At 52.4% G+C, this 14,240-nt stretch overlaps 1 protein-coding gene and 1 non-coding gene across 3 annotated transcripts in view; both read left to right on the top strand.

Annotated features, from left to right (window-relative positions):
* The window catches only part of PRKD2 (protein kinase D2), a 32,885-nt gene that overhangs the window by 9,479 nt on the left and 9,166 nt on the right, over positions 1–14,240 (top strand). For both annotated transcript variants that reach the window (XM_028087838.2, XM_028087840.2), the window contains 11 exons: positions 1,171–1,325; positions 1,436–1,658; positions 2,834–2,911; positions 2,989–3,142; positions 5,850–5,967; positions 6,732–6,809; positions 8,268–8,526; positions 10,073–10,125; positions 10,256–10,328; positions 10,838–10,944; positions 11,752–11,913. In XM_028087838.2, the coding sequence (XP_027943639.1) occupies positions 1,171–1,325; positions 1,436–1,658; positions 2,834–2,911; positions 2,989–3,142; positions 5,850–5,967; positions 6,732–6,809; positions 8,268–8,526; positions 10,073–10,125; positions 10,256–10,328; positions 10,838–10,944; positions 11,752–11,913 (1,460 nt within the window). The remainder of the gene's footprint in view (positions 1–1,170; positions 1,326–1,435; positions 1,659–2,833; positions 2,912–2,988; positions 3,143–5,849; positions 5,968–6,731; positions 6,810–8,267; positions 8,527–10,072; positions 10,126–10,255; positions 10,329–10,837; positions 10,945–11,751; positions 11,914–14,240) is intronic.
* LOC114197221 (U6 spliceosomal RNA) lies at positions 646–752 on the top strand. Its single transcript, XR_003606867.1, has one exon. It is a non-coding gene; the product is annotated as a U6 spliceosomal RNA (small nuclear RNA).

The following is a 14,240-nucleotide window of genomic DNA, read 5'->3' as shown; positions in this document are numbered from 1 at the left end:
AGGACCCTGAGATCATGACCTGAGCCAAAGGCAGATGCTTAATGACTGAGCCACCAGGCGCCCCTCAAATGACTGTTCTTAATGCCATTAACACCTTCCGATGGGAGTTTGACTCTACCTTGATACTCATATGGAGAGTCACGGATGAGATTTTGAAATGCCCCGAAGCACATGAGTGAGCAAAGGCCAGCGCTGGAAAGTGTTTCCTGTTCGCAAAGGCCATTTGCCATCCCGAAGCTCTTGTCATAGCACCACCTTCGGGAAAGCCTATGACAGCCAGGCTACCAGAAGACAGCCTTCATGAGGCAGTCCCAAAGAAGCTCCCAAAGGCTGGAGAAACAGTCTTCACTCCTGAACAGGGCACCATCCTGGAATCATTTGGAATCTCTGGAGATGTATGGGAGCAAGGGTTCAGGAAGCCCGCCAGGAAAACAGCAAGCTGAGCCTGATTCTTTCATGGACGAGGATTTTGGATTTTTTCTTTTTAATGATAAACTAGGAAAGAAAGGACAATAAAGTCATACTTCCATCTGATACGGTAGAACCCTCCCGAGTACAACTGAAAACATGCTAACCCTTTCCCCGGAAGATGGGAATGCTTGTTCCCTCTTTTCCTTCGATGTCCTGTCATTTAAATACAATACAGTGCTCCCTTCGGCAGCACCTGTACTAAAATGAGGCCAATACGGAGAAGAGTAGCATAGCTGCTGCGCAGAGATGATACGCACATTGCTAGAGCGTTCCATATTTAAAAAAATAATAAGTATTATGTTAGGTGATAGGGGGATAAAAGGAGGAAAACACAAATATTTGGTGTACACCTATATATAAGGAAGAACCAGTCATTGCCAGTACGCTCCTCCTTTGTGCAACTGGTCACGTGGTTGTGGCCACTTTCTGCCACTACCCAATCCACATTCCCTGGGCCCTCAGCAAGCACCTCACCTGCTCATGGTTCTTTGCCTGGTGGCCCAGAACCTTCCAGGCCGGTAGCGGTTCTACCCGATTTGGGTTTTTGTAGTTTTTCCTCGGCTTTAATGGCACCCGTAGGGGGTTCTCCTGAGAGATCTGCTGTATTCCTAATCTACCAAAAGGGGAAAGGGGCGGGGCAGAGCTTTAGAGCCCAGGACTGGTGCAAGTATGTCTCTGATCGTCTGGCGCCCCCCGCAGGCTGCGGACTGAACTACCACAAGCGCTGTGCCTTCAGCATCCCCAACAACTGCAGTGGTGCCCGCAAGAGGCGCCTGTCGTCCACGTCTCTGGCCAGTGGCCATTCTGTGCGCCTCAGCACCTCAGAGTCCCTGCCCTGCATGGCTGATGAGCTGGTGAGGGTCTGGGGAGCGGGTGGGCTGGTGGCGGGGGGAGGGGGCCGGGCGACAGGGCCCGGGCATGGGACCGCGCACTAATGTGGTCCCCTCCATCCTGCTGACCGCAGAGCCGTAGTACCACCGAGCTCCTGCCTCGCCGCCCCCCGTCATCCTCCTCCTCATCTTCGGCCTCCTCCTACACGGGCCGCCCGATCGAGCTGGACAAGATGCTACTCTCCAAGGTGAAGGTCCCGCACACGTTCCTCATCCACAGCTACACGCGGCCCACCGTCTGCCAGGCTTGCAAGAAACTCCTCAAGGGTCTCTTTCGCCAGGGCCTACAGTGCAAAGGTCAGCGGGGCCCCCGGGGGGGGGAGGGGGGACAGACGGGGTCAGAAGGCCCCGACACAGACACACACTCGCTCAGCGGCTTGGGGCCTCTCTCACCTGGGCTCGTGGCAGGACCCAAGATTCCCAGTACTCTGGGGGCACCTGGCTGGCTCAGTCGGTGGGGCCTGAGACTCTAGATCTCGCGGTTGTGAGTTCGAGCCCCATGCTGGGTGTGGAGATGACTTAAAAATAAAATCTTTAAAAAAAAAAAAGAAAAGAAAAGAAAAAGAGAATCCCAGTATTCTGATCCTTAGGAGCACAGGGCCTCAGGAGAAGAGCCCTGAATCCTGGTGTTCTAGAACCTTTGGAATTCTGGAATCCTAGAACCTTGGAAATTTAGATCTGTAAACCACTTAGCATGGGATTTTAAAACTGTAGAACTTGAGAATTCTAGAACCATAGAACTGGAATCGTAGGCTTCAAGAATTCTGGATCTCAGAATATTGAAACTTTAGAAGCATCAAATGCAAACCTTAGAAGTCTAGAATCATAAACCCTTGGGACCATGGAATCCTAGAGTCCTAGACATCTAGAGTACAGAACTCTGGATTATCAGATTCTAGAATACCAGATGTCGAAATCCATAAAAATTTAGAGCCATCCAATTCTAGAATCTAGGGTGTATGGAATCCTAGAACCTTGGAAACCTTAGATTCTGGAGGATTCACAGTCCAGAATTATAGAACTATAGAATCACTGATTTCTAGAGTTTAGATATAGAAAACCCTAAAACCTTGGACATCAAGGAGGCTTAGCAGTCTAGAATCATAGAACTGTAGAATCATAGATGTGTCAAGTTCTAGACACTTGGACATTGAAATTTGGAGTCTTAGAACTCTAGAAAAAAATATCTATAATCATACGGGGATGTGCTACTGGAATCTCGTGGGTAGAGGTCAGGGATGGTTGCTAAACACCTATGATGCACGGACCAGGCCCCCGCAACAAGGAATTCCCCAGCCCCAACTGTTCTAGACTCAAAGATGGACAAGCAGAGAAGGTTCAGCTAGGTTTCCTGCCCCAAACCGCAAGAGCAAAATCCTTTGGGCCTGGGGGTTAGGAGTCAAGGTTCAACCCTTACAGGGGACCTCTCTCTCCCCTCCCACCTGTCCACTCGTTCCCTGTCCTCATACCAGACTGCAAGTTTAACTGTCACAAGCGCTGTGCCACCCGCGTCCCTAACAACTGCTTAGGGGAAGCACTCATCAATGGAGGTGAGAGGCTGTGGGCTGAGCAGGAAGGGGGGGTGCGGGACTGGGCGGAGGCCCCTCTGATGCCCCCGTCCCCCTAGATGTGCCGATGGAGGAGGCCACCGATTTCAGCGAGGCTGACAAGAGCTCCCTCATGGATGAGTCTGACGACTCCGGGGTCATCCCAGGCTCCCACTCGGAAAACGCCCTCCACGCCAGTGAGGAGGAGGAAGGCGAGGGAGGCAAGGCCGAGAGGTACCCGGGGCACCCTTCGGGCAAGGCCCTATCTCTACAATGGGCCGATGTCCCCTTGTAAATTTCCCAGGCACCCACACTTTGTTTTTAAATTTTACCTTTTTCCTGGAAAATGTACATTTTTAGAAAGTTTACAGTACATAGAAGCAGATTTTAATTTAGAGTATATTTCTTTTTCGGAACTGCTAATCCAGTCAATCAAAAGGTAGATAGTCAAACCCTCCTGCTTCGCTGCCTCCCAGCTGCTTAGCTCCTCTCTCCGAGGACATCACTGGGATCAGCAGCTGGCAGGCCCTTCCAGAAACAGTCTGTGTTGCAAAGTGACAGAGCAAAGAGTAAGAACGTGGGAATCTGGAACCAGAATGCTGTATGGCCTTTGGCAGGAGATTAACCTCTCTGGGCCCTCAGTTTCTTAATCAGTAAGATGGGGCTAAAGTAGGACCTACCTTTGAGGATTGTTGTAAGGGCGAAGCGAATGAATACGAATGAAGTACCTAAAATAGCGCCTGGGTGTTAGCTCTTCTCGCAGAGCACTCAAATCTTAGAAAGGAAGGAAAACTACCCACTTTCTTTTAGCCATTTTGGCCTCAGATTGACTTGTATGGCCTAAACAAGTCCCTTCCTCTTTCGGGGGCTTAGTCTTCCCATCTGTAAAATGGGGAAGGGGAAAACCATCCCCAAGGACCTGATGGGCAGTGGCTCTCTTCTGGCATGGAAGCTCTGAAAAATAACAACCTGCTTAATTTTACATTTTTAAATTATAAATGGGATTCATATTGATTCAGTTCTACTAGCATAAAAGCTCAAGTGCTTGATGGCAAGGATCCAGTGGGTAGAGGTCAGGTCAGGTCCATTCTCCAGGTGCCTAGGACGGGGCCTGGCTTCAGGCATGGGTGTGGAATGCCTGTGTGTCCGGGAGGCAGGAAGGCAGCAGGGTTTTGGGAGCCCGGGGCGCTGGAGGCTGAGAGCACCAGGGCTAGGTCCCAGCTCTGCCACTTACGTGGTGAGTCACATCTCCCTGCGCCTCAGTTTCCTCCTGGGGCAATGACAGCAGCACCTGTCTCACGGGGTGATTTTCGAATTCCATTAGACCATGCGGGTCAAGTGCTTGCTGGGTTGTAAACACTGAGGAGATGGAGAGAGAATCCTCCCCGGTACTCTGTTCTTGAATCCCCAAAGGGCGGAGGGTGGGAGGTGATCCGGAGTATGGGGACAAATATTGGCATTTCCATTTCTCTTTACTTTTAATCTCACCTTTTAGATGTTTTCACTTTTGTGCATATGTTTTAGAATAATACTAATACACTGTTACTGGTATATTCTATTAATACAGTAATACATGTATAAATAAGGATAACATGTGGATTGAAACCATCATTGATGTATAAGTATTTGTTTTTGAACTAAATCCTCAGAAGGACCATAACAATCACTATCCCCATTCCTAGGTTAGAAGATAGAAGCTCAGGGGCTTCAGCCAGTAATTACTAAGAGAAAGGAGCTGAGACTTCACCCCACAGGGCCAGGGAGACATAAACGTGGGGAGGAGGGTGAGCCACTTCCACGGTGCTTCAGTAGACACTTAATGAGCACCTACTGGGTTCTAGGACTTCCAAGCACACAGCTGTGAACCAAACCAGGAAAACTCTCTGGCCTCATAGAGCAGACACTCTAGTTGGGGAGACAGGTAATAAACAAATGCATCCATAGCATCAGGTATTGATGATTGCTACCAAAAAAATAAAAATAAAGCAATGAGAGGGGCCAGAAAATGAAGATATGCCATTTTAGTTAGGGTCATTAAAGGGAGCCTCTCTGAGGAGGTGACATTTGAAGAGATCTGAAGGAGGGGAGGAAAGGAGACGTGGAAGATAGCTTGGTTCCCTACCAAGCAAGGGGAACAGCAGGTGCAGAGGCCCTGTGGTAGGGCCAAGCATGTTCCAGAAATAGCGTTGAGCTTGGTGTGGCTGGAACAGGGAGGCCAAGGGGAAGGGGATGGGAAACCAGGCCAAAGGGGAGATGGGTATGCCAGGTCTTTCCTGGAGTGTTTAGTAACAGAATAAGTGGGTGTCAGAGCTGGATCTTGATTGACTTGGGTGCGGTGGGGGTGTTGGGAGAGGCAGCCTATTTCACAGATGAGGAAACCAAGTCTCAGAGAGGCGAAGGGAAATGCCAAGGCCAACCGAGTCCTGTTTAGTGCAGGGATCAAGAGGTGGTTGGTTCTGGAGTTGAGCAAGTCTGTGAATCTCTCTCAGCCTTCATTTCCTCTCTGTGATAATAGCATGTGCACGGGATAAAGGGCAGTGAGGCACAGACAGGTTGAGTCGCTTGCCTCGTGTCACACAGCCGGATCCACAGTCACTGGGCTCAGTACTGATTAGCACTTATCGGAGGCCCACTGGGTGCCAAGCATTGTGCTAAACGCCTAAGAGAAGTTTTCATTCCTCACAGCAACTCCTTTGGGTGGAGAAACCGAGATACACAGAGCTTAGGTGATTTGCCAGGCAGCCTGACTTCGGAACCCAGCTTTGTAATGTGGCCTTCTCAAGAGTCCCCTTCCTCATTATGGGAAATGTGGAAACCACAGAAATATGGCCCCAAAAAACCCCAACTCCTGGCTGCCCAGGGATGCGCCCTGCAGCCCCAAGTGCTTATGGGTATTTTCCACTTGTAACCTCTCGCCTCTTCCTCCCCCCCTCCCTCTCAGCTCCTTGGGGTACATCCCGCTAATGAGGGTGGTGCAGTCGGTGCGACACACGACGCGGAAATCTAGCACCACCCTGCGCGAGGGTTGGGTGGTTCATTACAGCAACAAGGACACACTGGTGAGAGGGCGGGGTGGGGGCTATGTGGGGCGGAGCTAGAGTTAGGGGAGGGGCAAGCTGCGCTTGAGGAGGCGGGGCTGGTGGAGTGGTGGTGGGCGGGGCCTGGCTGGAGGCGGAGCTAGAATTAGAGGGATGGGTTCTAAGGGAGGGCGAAGGGGCAGGGCAGGAGTCAGGGAAGAGGCGGGGCTAAGGACAAGGTCAGGGGAAGAGTGGGACCAGGAACGGGGAAGCTGAAGTTAGGGTAGGGAGCGAGAGGGGTTCAGATTATAGAGAATGGGATCAGGGGGTGCTGGAGGCCTAACTGGAGGTAATTAAGTGGGGGTGTGATACAGGGTGGGGCCAGGTGGGGCGAAGTTGGGAGGGAGGCGGGGGAGGGCTTACGGGGCGAGGCCAGGTCTGGGCAGGTAGGAGATAGGGGTGGGGCAGGTTTAGGGGCAGAGGAGCGTGGCTGGAGGCTGACCTAAAGTTGGAGAGGGGTTATGGGGCGGGGCAAGGTGGGGTGGAGCCGGAGCTAAGGCGGGAGGGGCGGGATCAATTTGAGAAGGGAACGAGGTGGGGGTGGGGGTGGGGCTGGAGTTAGGGATGGGCGGGGCCTTACTGGAGGCGGAGCTAGAATTGGAGGGGTGGGTGATGAGAGACGGAAGGGGTGTGGCCCTCTGGGGGCGGGGCGAGACTTGGGGGCGGGGCTTGGCTCCGGGAAGAGCTGGAGCCCCAGCCGCGCCAAGGGCGGACCACCTCACCTTCTGGAGCACCTCTCCCAACAGAGGAAGCGGCACTATTGGCGCCTGGACTGCAAGTGCATCACGCTCTTCCAGAACAACACGACCAACAGATACTACAAGGTGGGCCTTCCGGCCCCCAGCACCCCCAACCTCCTCCTCCCACTCCTCTCCCAGTTGCTTGCGCCTGCTTGCATGTCATCAGAAAATGGGCCTGCCCGGCCCCACCACTTTCCAGCTGGGGAACCCGGACGGCTTACCTCACCTCTCTGCGCCTCCCGTCTGGCACCTGTAAAAGGCCTCAAAGACTAGTCCTCGCCGCAGGGCTGCTGCCCTAACTCAGCGATCACCTCCGCGAAGCGGTTAGCTTAGGGCCTGGCTTGTGTGGAGCTCCCTGTTACCATTACTACTTTAAAATGAAGTATTGGATCATTTATCGGTATCTCTCATCACCCGCCATGGCCGCACCGTGCTCTGGGCCGTCTCCTCCTGGGTCCTTGCTTCTGCGCTTGCCCCCACAGCCTTGTCCCACATAGCAGCCAGAGAAGCCGAGAAAACCGTCAGAACCCTCCCTTTGCCCTTAAAATAAAACTCGGACGCTTCGGGGTTACCTGCTCTGGAGCAGCTTCCCATGGGGGGGTGCCTTCTCATCCTTCCTGTGTTCTCGGCCACACTAGGATGCTGTCCCCACCACGTCTCTGTCATCTGCTTTTATTAGCTGTGTCAGTCTGTCCCTGTTTCATTCTTTCGTTATTTTAATTCTTTTCTCCCCCTTCTGCAAATGTGCCCCCCCACACACATACTTTCTCTTCCAACACTTTCCAAAGCACGCTCTTTTCACTCCACACAGACCCTGCACCTTCTCTCCCCTCCCCCCCCCCCCCCCCCCCCGCCCTCTCAGCCTCCTTTTTGGTCTCCTGTCTCAGTCCCATCCTTTCCCGTCCACCCTCCGCACACAGCCAGAGACCTCCCCCTGCCTTGCTCTGAACCTTTCCATGATTCCCCACGGCCCTGGAGACAAAGCCCAGCTTCCTCTCTGTGGCCCATGAGGCCCCTCAGGGCCTAATTTCATTTGTTCACCAAACCTGGCACACCTCCTGTGTGTGATGGGAATAGAACATGTCCCTTGAATACCAGCCTTTCCCACATGCTGTTTCTGCCATCCCCCACCAGCTGGCCTCATCTTAGCTTTTTATTTTTATTTTTTTATTTTATTTTTTTAAAGATTTTATTTATTTATTTGACAGAGAGTGAGACGGCGAGAGCAGGAACACAAGCAGGGGGAGTGGGAGAGGGAGAAGCAGACTCCCCGCGGAGCAGGGAGCCCGATGTGGGACTCGATCCCAGGACCCCGGGATCATGACCTGAGCCGAAGGCAGACACTTAACGACTGAGCCCCCCAGGCGCCCACCTTTCTGATCTCTTGCTTCGTGTAACTTCTGCCAGGAGGCCTTTTCTGACTACTCTATGCAAATCAGGCCCTTTCCCACAGATACTTGCTTCTATATGCTCTTCTGAGTAAATGGGGAGCCCCAGGGTCTGCCTGGCATCCTCACTGGTGCTGGTTCTTTGTCCTGCCAGGAAATTCCACTGTCAGAAATCCTCACCGTGGAGCCCGCCCAGAACTTCAGCCTTGTGCCACCAGGCACCAACCCCCACTGCTTTGAGCTCGTCACTGCCAATGTCACCTACTTTGTGGGCGAGACGCCCGGCGGGGCCCCAGGGGGGCCTAGTGGGCAGGGGGCCGAGGCTGCCCGGGGCTGGGAAACGGCCATCCGCCAGGCTCTGATGCCAGTCATACTCCAGGACGCACCCAGCGCCCCAGGCCACACACCCCACAGTAAGTCCCCACCCTGCGCCCTGAGAGGATGGGTCTGGGAGGGCTTGCGTGGGGTTCCAGGGAAGGGAAGAGCCAGGAAGAAGGCAGGGAATGGCACAGTGGAGAATGTGAGTTCCGGACGCAGCTGGCCTGAGTCCAAATCTCCATTAAGCCCCAGACCTGATGTGTGGCCTTGGGCATGTCACTTCCCTTTTCTGAGTCTTGTCCCAGGTGGTGACAACTCCTCCAGAGTTGTGAGTTCAGAGTATTTCATTCAGATATTTACTGAGTATCTTCCCCATCCTGTGCTGGGCAATGCTGGGGACATAGCTGTCACCAAGACAGCCCAGGACCTGCCCTCACAGGGCTCACAGTCCAGTAAGGGAGACAGACCTGTCTCCAAGCAGTGACAACTCAGAGTGGGCAGGGCTGGGACAGGGGAACCAGAGGGCTGTGGGAGCTCAGAGGGGATAGATGATCCAGTCTGGGTATCTAGGAGGGCTTCCTGGATGCGGCAACATCTGAGCTGAGACCTGGAAGCTGAGGAGGGCTGAGAGAGGGGAATGCAGATGGGAAATATTTCAAGCAGAGGCAGAAGATGATCAGAAAGTCCCAGGCTCCTGCCTTCTGGAGCTCATAATCCAGTGTAAGTGACAGACACTAATCAGATCATCCTGCAGGAATGACAAGTGTAATGTAGAACGTGACGTGGCCCCAGGAGTGAAGTTTGAGCTGAGACTGAGTGAGGAGGAGGATTTAACTAAGTCCAGCGGAAGGGACGCACGTTCCTGGCAGAGGGAACAGCAAGTACAAAGGCAGGAGATAGAAGGGGACTTGGCTGTATCTGAGGCCCAGCAAGGAGGCCAGGATGTCGGGAGGACACAACAGGCATGGTGGGGGTTGAAGTTAAAGAGGTAAATGAGGGACCAGTGCCTGTGAGGCCATTGAAGGGGCTTGGGCTTCCTCCTGAGGGTGCTGGGGAGCCATGGCAGAGTTTGGAGCAGGGGAAGGACAGACTCAGGTTTGTGCTGGTGAATAGGAGACAACAGAACAGGGGCAGAGAAGACCACGCAGGAGGATGAGGAGCCAGGCCTGGAATGGGAAGGGGGCAGGTGTTCAAATGGCAGAAGGGTCAGAACTTAGGAAATGTCTGGCTCTGGTTGAGCGGTAGGGTGGCAAGTTCGGCGGTGGGTGGGGGAGATGTATGTTGCAATCAGTTTGGGCTTTCCCGCTGACAGAGCCTCAGTGACCTCGTCCATAAAATGGGATCAGCAGGCTTCCCTTGGTCCTGAGATCTTGGGGTACAATGCTCAGTGAAATCATTCGTGACACTTCTTGAGCCCCCTCAGCCTATCTCGTTTACTTCTCCCACTGGCCCTAGGAGGAAGCACCTGTTATCCCCATTCTCTAGACGGGGAAACAGGTTCGTAATGGACAAGCCAGTGGCCCAGAGCTTCACAGGATCTCCTGGTTTTGAGTCCGGGTGGTGTGGCTCCAGAGGCTGTCTCTGGGTGAAGATAATCCTGAGCCCGGGGTTCCTTCACCTCCACCTCTTCCCTCTCCCCAGGACAAGCTTCTCTGAGCATCTCCGTGTCCAATAGCCAGATCCAAGAGAACGTGGTGAGACCCTGCCCACACCCCATGGTCCCAAGGAAGTCCTCTGCCTCCCACGCAGCCTCCTGCCCTCCCTAGTCTCCCCAACACCCCATCTCCCTTTGCCCCCTTGACCCTCCCCATCCCCACCATGCAGGACATCGCCACTGTCTATCAGATCTTCCCGGATGAGGTGCTGGGCTCTGGGCAGTTTGGAGTGGTCTATGGAGGTATGGATGCTTCTGAGCTAATCCAGAGGGTTCCTGGGGGTTCCTGGGCCCCAGACCTTCCGATGTGATTGGCTGCGTGCTCACTTCCTGTTCTGGTTGACTTAGAAAGCTAGATCCTCGAGGCAGATGGATGCAGGCTCTCCTTTTCTCACTGGGAAAAGCCAATGGACTTTCTCCCCTTCTTAATAGGGAGAGCGAATTCTTCACTCTGATTGGCCACAGAGCTAGTTCCTAGATTCTGATTGGTTATAAATCTAGTTTCCCATGTGATGGACTTCCCTCCTCAGAGCTCTTGTCTTTTACCTTCTTCACTCCAAAGCTTTTATTCCCAAGGCCCCCCACCCCTCACATGCCTCCTGGAAACCCCTCGGAGCCACCTTGATGGCCTTCTGCCCACTTTTGTTCAACTATGCCTGTGTCTCTCTGGTGGTGGTGGTGGGTGGTGTTCCTTTTACCAGGACTGGAAGGTCTTGCTCCCTTCATCCCCAATCTCCCTACCCCCTGCCCAGGAAAGCACCGGAAGACAGGCCGGGACGTGGCAGTGAAGGTCATTGACAAACTGCGTTTCCCCACCAAGCAGGAGAGCCAGCTTCGGAACGAAGTGGCCATTCTGCAGGTGACCACCGGGCTCAGGGGCCAACTGACCCAGGCTGGGGGAGGTCAGGGAAGGCTTCCTGGAGGAGGGAATATGCATGTTGAGACTGAAGGGGTGGAAAGGTATTCTGGGCAGAGGGACCAGCTTGTGCAAAGAAAGGTCTAGAGGTGAGAGGGAACATGAAGTCTTCTAGGAATTTGAAGTTCGAGGTTACTAGATGGTTTATGTGTGGGGAGGTGGGGGGAGGTGAGGCCAGGGAGGCGGGTGGGGTCACACCCTATGGATTTTCTCCTGAGGGTACTGGGGAGCCATGGAAAGATGTTGAGCAAGAAGGGGACAGGGTTGAGTGTGTACTTTAGGAAGATCTCTCAGGCTGCCCCTGGAGGGTGGGTGGAAAGTGGTGGGCCTGGAACCTGGAGCCCAGGGAGGAGGCTGGGTGGGGACCTGGGGGGTAGAAATGGGGTTAGGCCAGGCAGGGCTTGGGGGGAGAGGGAGGAGGATTTACAACACAGAGATGGACAAAGGTCCTTCCCATTGTTCCAGACTTCTGCTCCCTCCCTCCCCCCCCCCAACAACCCTGGACCTTCAACAGAGCTTCATGATGTAAAGATCCTTTTAGATACCTGGTGGTGTGGGGATGTGGTCCTGTCTGTGTCTGTGGGAAGCCCCTCCCACCTCCCCCAGTGCTGCACCCCAGGGAAGGAGCGGCTGACTCTCCGGGGACATCCTTATTTGTCATCCGTCTGCTCCCATGGCTCGCCTCTGGGGTCCCAAGTTCATGGGCGACCTGGACCCTGACTGCCACCCTACCCTTCATCCCCACCCCAGAGTCTGCGGCACCCCGGGATCGTGAACCTGGACTGCATGTTTGAGACACCTGAGAAGGTGTTTGTGGTGATGGAGAAGCTACACGGTGACATGCTGGAGATGATCCTCTCCAGTGAGAAGGGCCGGCTCCCCGAGCGCCTCACCAAGTTCCTCATTACCCAGGTGCGCCCACCCCCCCTGCCCCCTGCCCACCTCTGCCTGGCTCCCCACCTGCCCTGCGCCCAGCTCAGGCAGACACTGGTGGGAGTCCTAATAGCGGATAATAAAAAATAGAGAGTAATAATAACAACAATAGAAAAAATAATAGAACAATAATTTCAAAATAATAGAGTAATAACAGAAACAGACTGTAGAGTAATAAGAGTAATAACAATAGAAAATAATAAAACGATAAAAAGAATAGAGCAGTAGTGATAATTATAGTTATTAGTACAGAACAATCAGAAATGGTTATTTTATATTTTTTATTCCTTTATAGAATGAGATTCCCTAAGGCCTGACTATATTCATGTAGGAAAAGGGAAGGGGAGGGAGGCCTTTCTGTGGGGACCTCATTCATCCCTTTCTTGGGTGGTTCACCAAGCTCTCCCTCTTCCCCTGCTCTGTTCCCGGCCGCATGCCAGGCAGTGCTGGGGACACAGCTGTGACCAAGATAGCCCCAGGCCTGGACAACGATCACCCAGAGTGGGCAGGGTGGGGATGGGGGATGGTAACGGTGTGCCAGGCACTGTTTTAACTCATTTTATCTGCATCGCAACCCATGTGGTAGTGGCCATGATTGCTCCCGTTTTTGAGTCGGAGAAAGGCAAGGCTCAGAGACTTTAAGTAACTTGCCCAGGGTCACACAGCGGGTGGGATGTGCACCTAGGATCCGGGCTTTTAACTAGTAATGTCCAACTAATTGGTGTCGCCTGTGTGTCATTCCTCCTCTTTCTTCACTTTAATAGTACTTCTGGAAGGCTATTCTATTTCAGTACGTGGAGCTGCCTCTTTTTCTGAATTGTATCCCATGATGGATATCACCAAGTCCTGTAATTGCTGAGTACAGAGGTTGTTTTCACTTGTCCACCTTTACAAACAACATCCTGTGAATATCTCTACACACATTATTGAGCTCTGGTGGGAGAATTTCCATAGAACACATTTCAGATGATAGACTCCTGAGTCCAGGGAAATGTGCTTCAGGATTTTTTTTAAATATGCTGCCCAATTATTGTCTAAAATCCCTTTCAGTGTGCTCTCAACAATAGTTTGAGGGTGTCTACTTCCTCACTCCTTACTGACTCTGGTTAAAATAATCACCAGTCTTATAGGTGGAAACATAACACTTCATGTGGCTTCATTTGGCAGTCTAAAACTTATGGGTGAGGTTGAGCATATTTTCCTATGTTTATTCGCCTGTGCTTTTTATACCCATTGCCCATTTTTCAGTTGGATTATTCTTATTGAATTGTGAGAGCTCTTTGTATATGAGGGACACTGGATCCTTGTCACTTGTGTTGTTCAATTTTTTTATCCCTGTATTTGTTTTCCTTTTCGTTTCATTCATGGCTTTTATTTGCCATAAAGAGTTTAACTTTTACAATGTTAAAGGTTGCCTTTCATGGCTTCTGGGTTTTACAGCCTTCCTAGGAAGGCCTTCCCATCCAGCTGGTCCCTCACCTGATTCTGGGACTCGTTCTCTTGGTTGCAAAGTCCCTTGTGCTGCGCTTCCTTTATGCAGGCCCAGCACCCTCGCTCTCCCCAGCACTGTGCCTTCATCAGGTTGGCTTGTGGGGTGGGGAGAGAAGCCCACTGAGGCAGGCTCATCCAGACTTCAGGAGAGAGAACTGCCAGCCTTCAGCAACTGGTTGGTTTCTCTTTCTGGTCTTCCATCTTTCCTTCTCTTTTTGCCTGTGCCCCCCCCGCCCAACTCTCTCTGCAGATTTCTACCTTCCACCTCTTGTCTGTCCCACCCCAAGTCCTATGCTAGACCCTTTACCTCATGGGCTTGTTTATGCTTCACAACTGCCTTCTGAGGTAGGTATTACTAGCACCCCCATTTTACAGATGAGGAGACTGAGGTGGAGGGAGGGTCCGTGTCCTGCCCACGGTCACACAGCTCCGTGGTGGTCTGGCCGAGATTTGAACCCGGATCTGTCTAGCTTCCAACCTGCCCTCTTTGTTCTCCTCATGTACTAGTAGGGGAGAGGGGTGGTCAACAAACAGGAAGTCGGGAAAAGAGATACATACACACCGTGGATCTGTTTCCTGGCCGCAGCCTGAGGATTACACAGAATCAAGGAAGATCATAGTGTCCACAGATAAACTGGTTGGAAATTTTATCCATTTTTTTGCTTTTTGTTTTGCAAATCAGCTCACCTTGCCATCATAGAATACTCTTGAATTAACAGAGCAGGAAAAGCTCGATTTGAAACACGCACAGAAAAATGTTCATCCATAGGCCATCCCAAAAAAGAGGAACAGGTACCAACAACAGTAATAGCTAA

Source organism: Eumetopias jubatus, unplaced genomic scaffold (genome assembly GCF_037043125.1).
Source record: "Eumetopias jubatus isolate StellerSeaLion01/CBP00866 unplaced genomic scaffold, mEumJub1_p1.0 scaffold_10, whole genome shotgun sequence".
NCBI classification, from domain to species: domain Eukaryota; kingdom Metazoa; phylum Chordata; class Mammalia; order Carnivora; family Otariidae; genus Eumetopias; species Eumetopias jubatus.
This window is presented reverse-complemented; position numbering and strand designations above follow the sequence as displayed.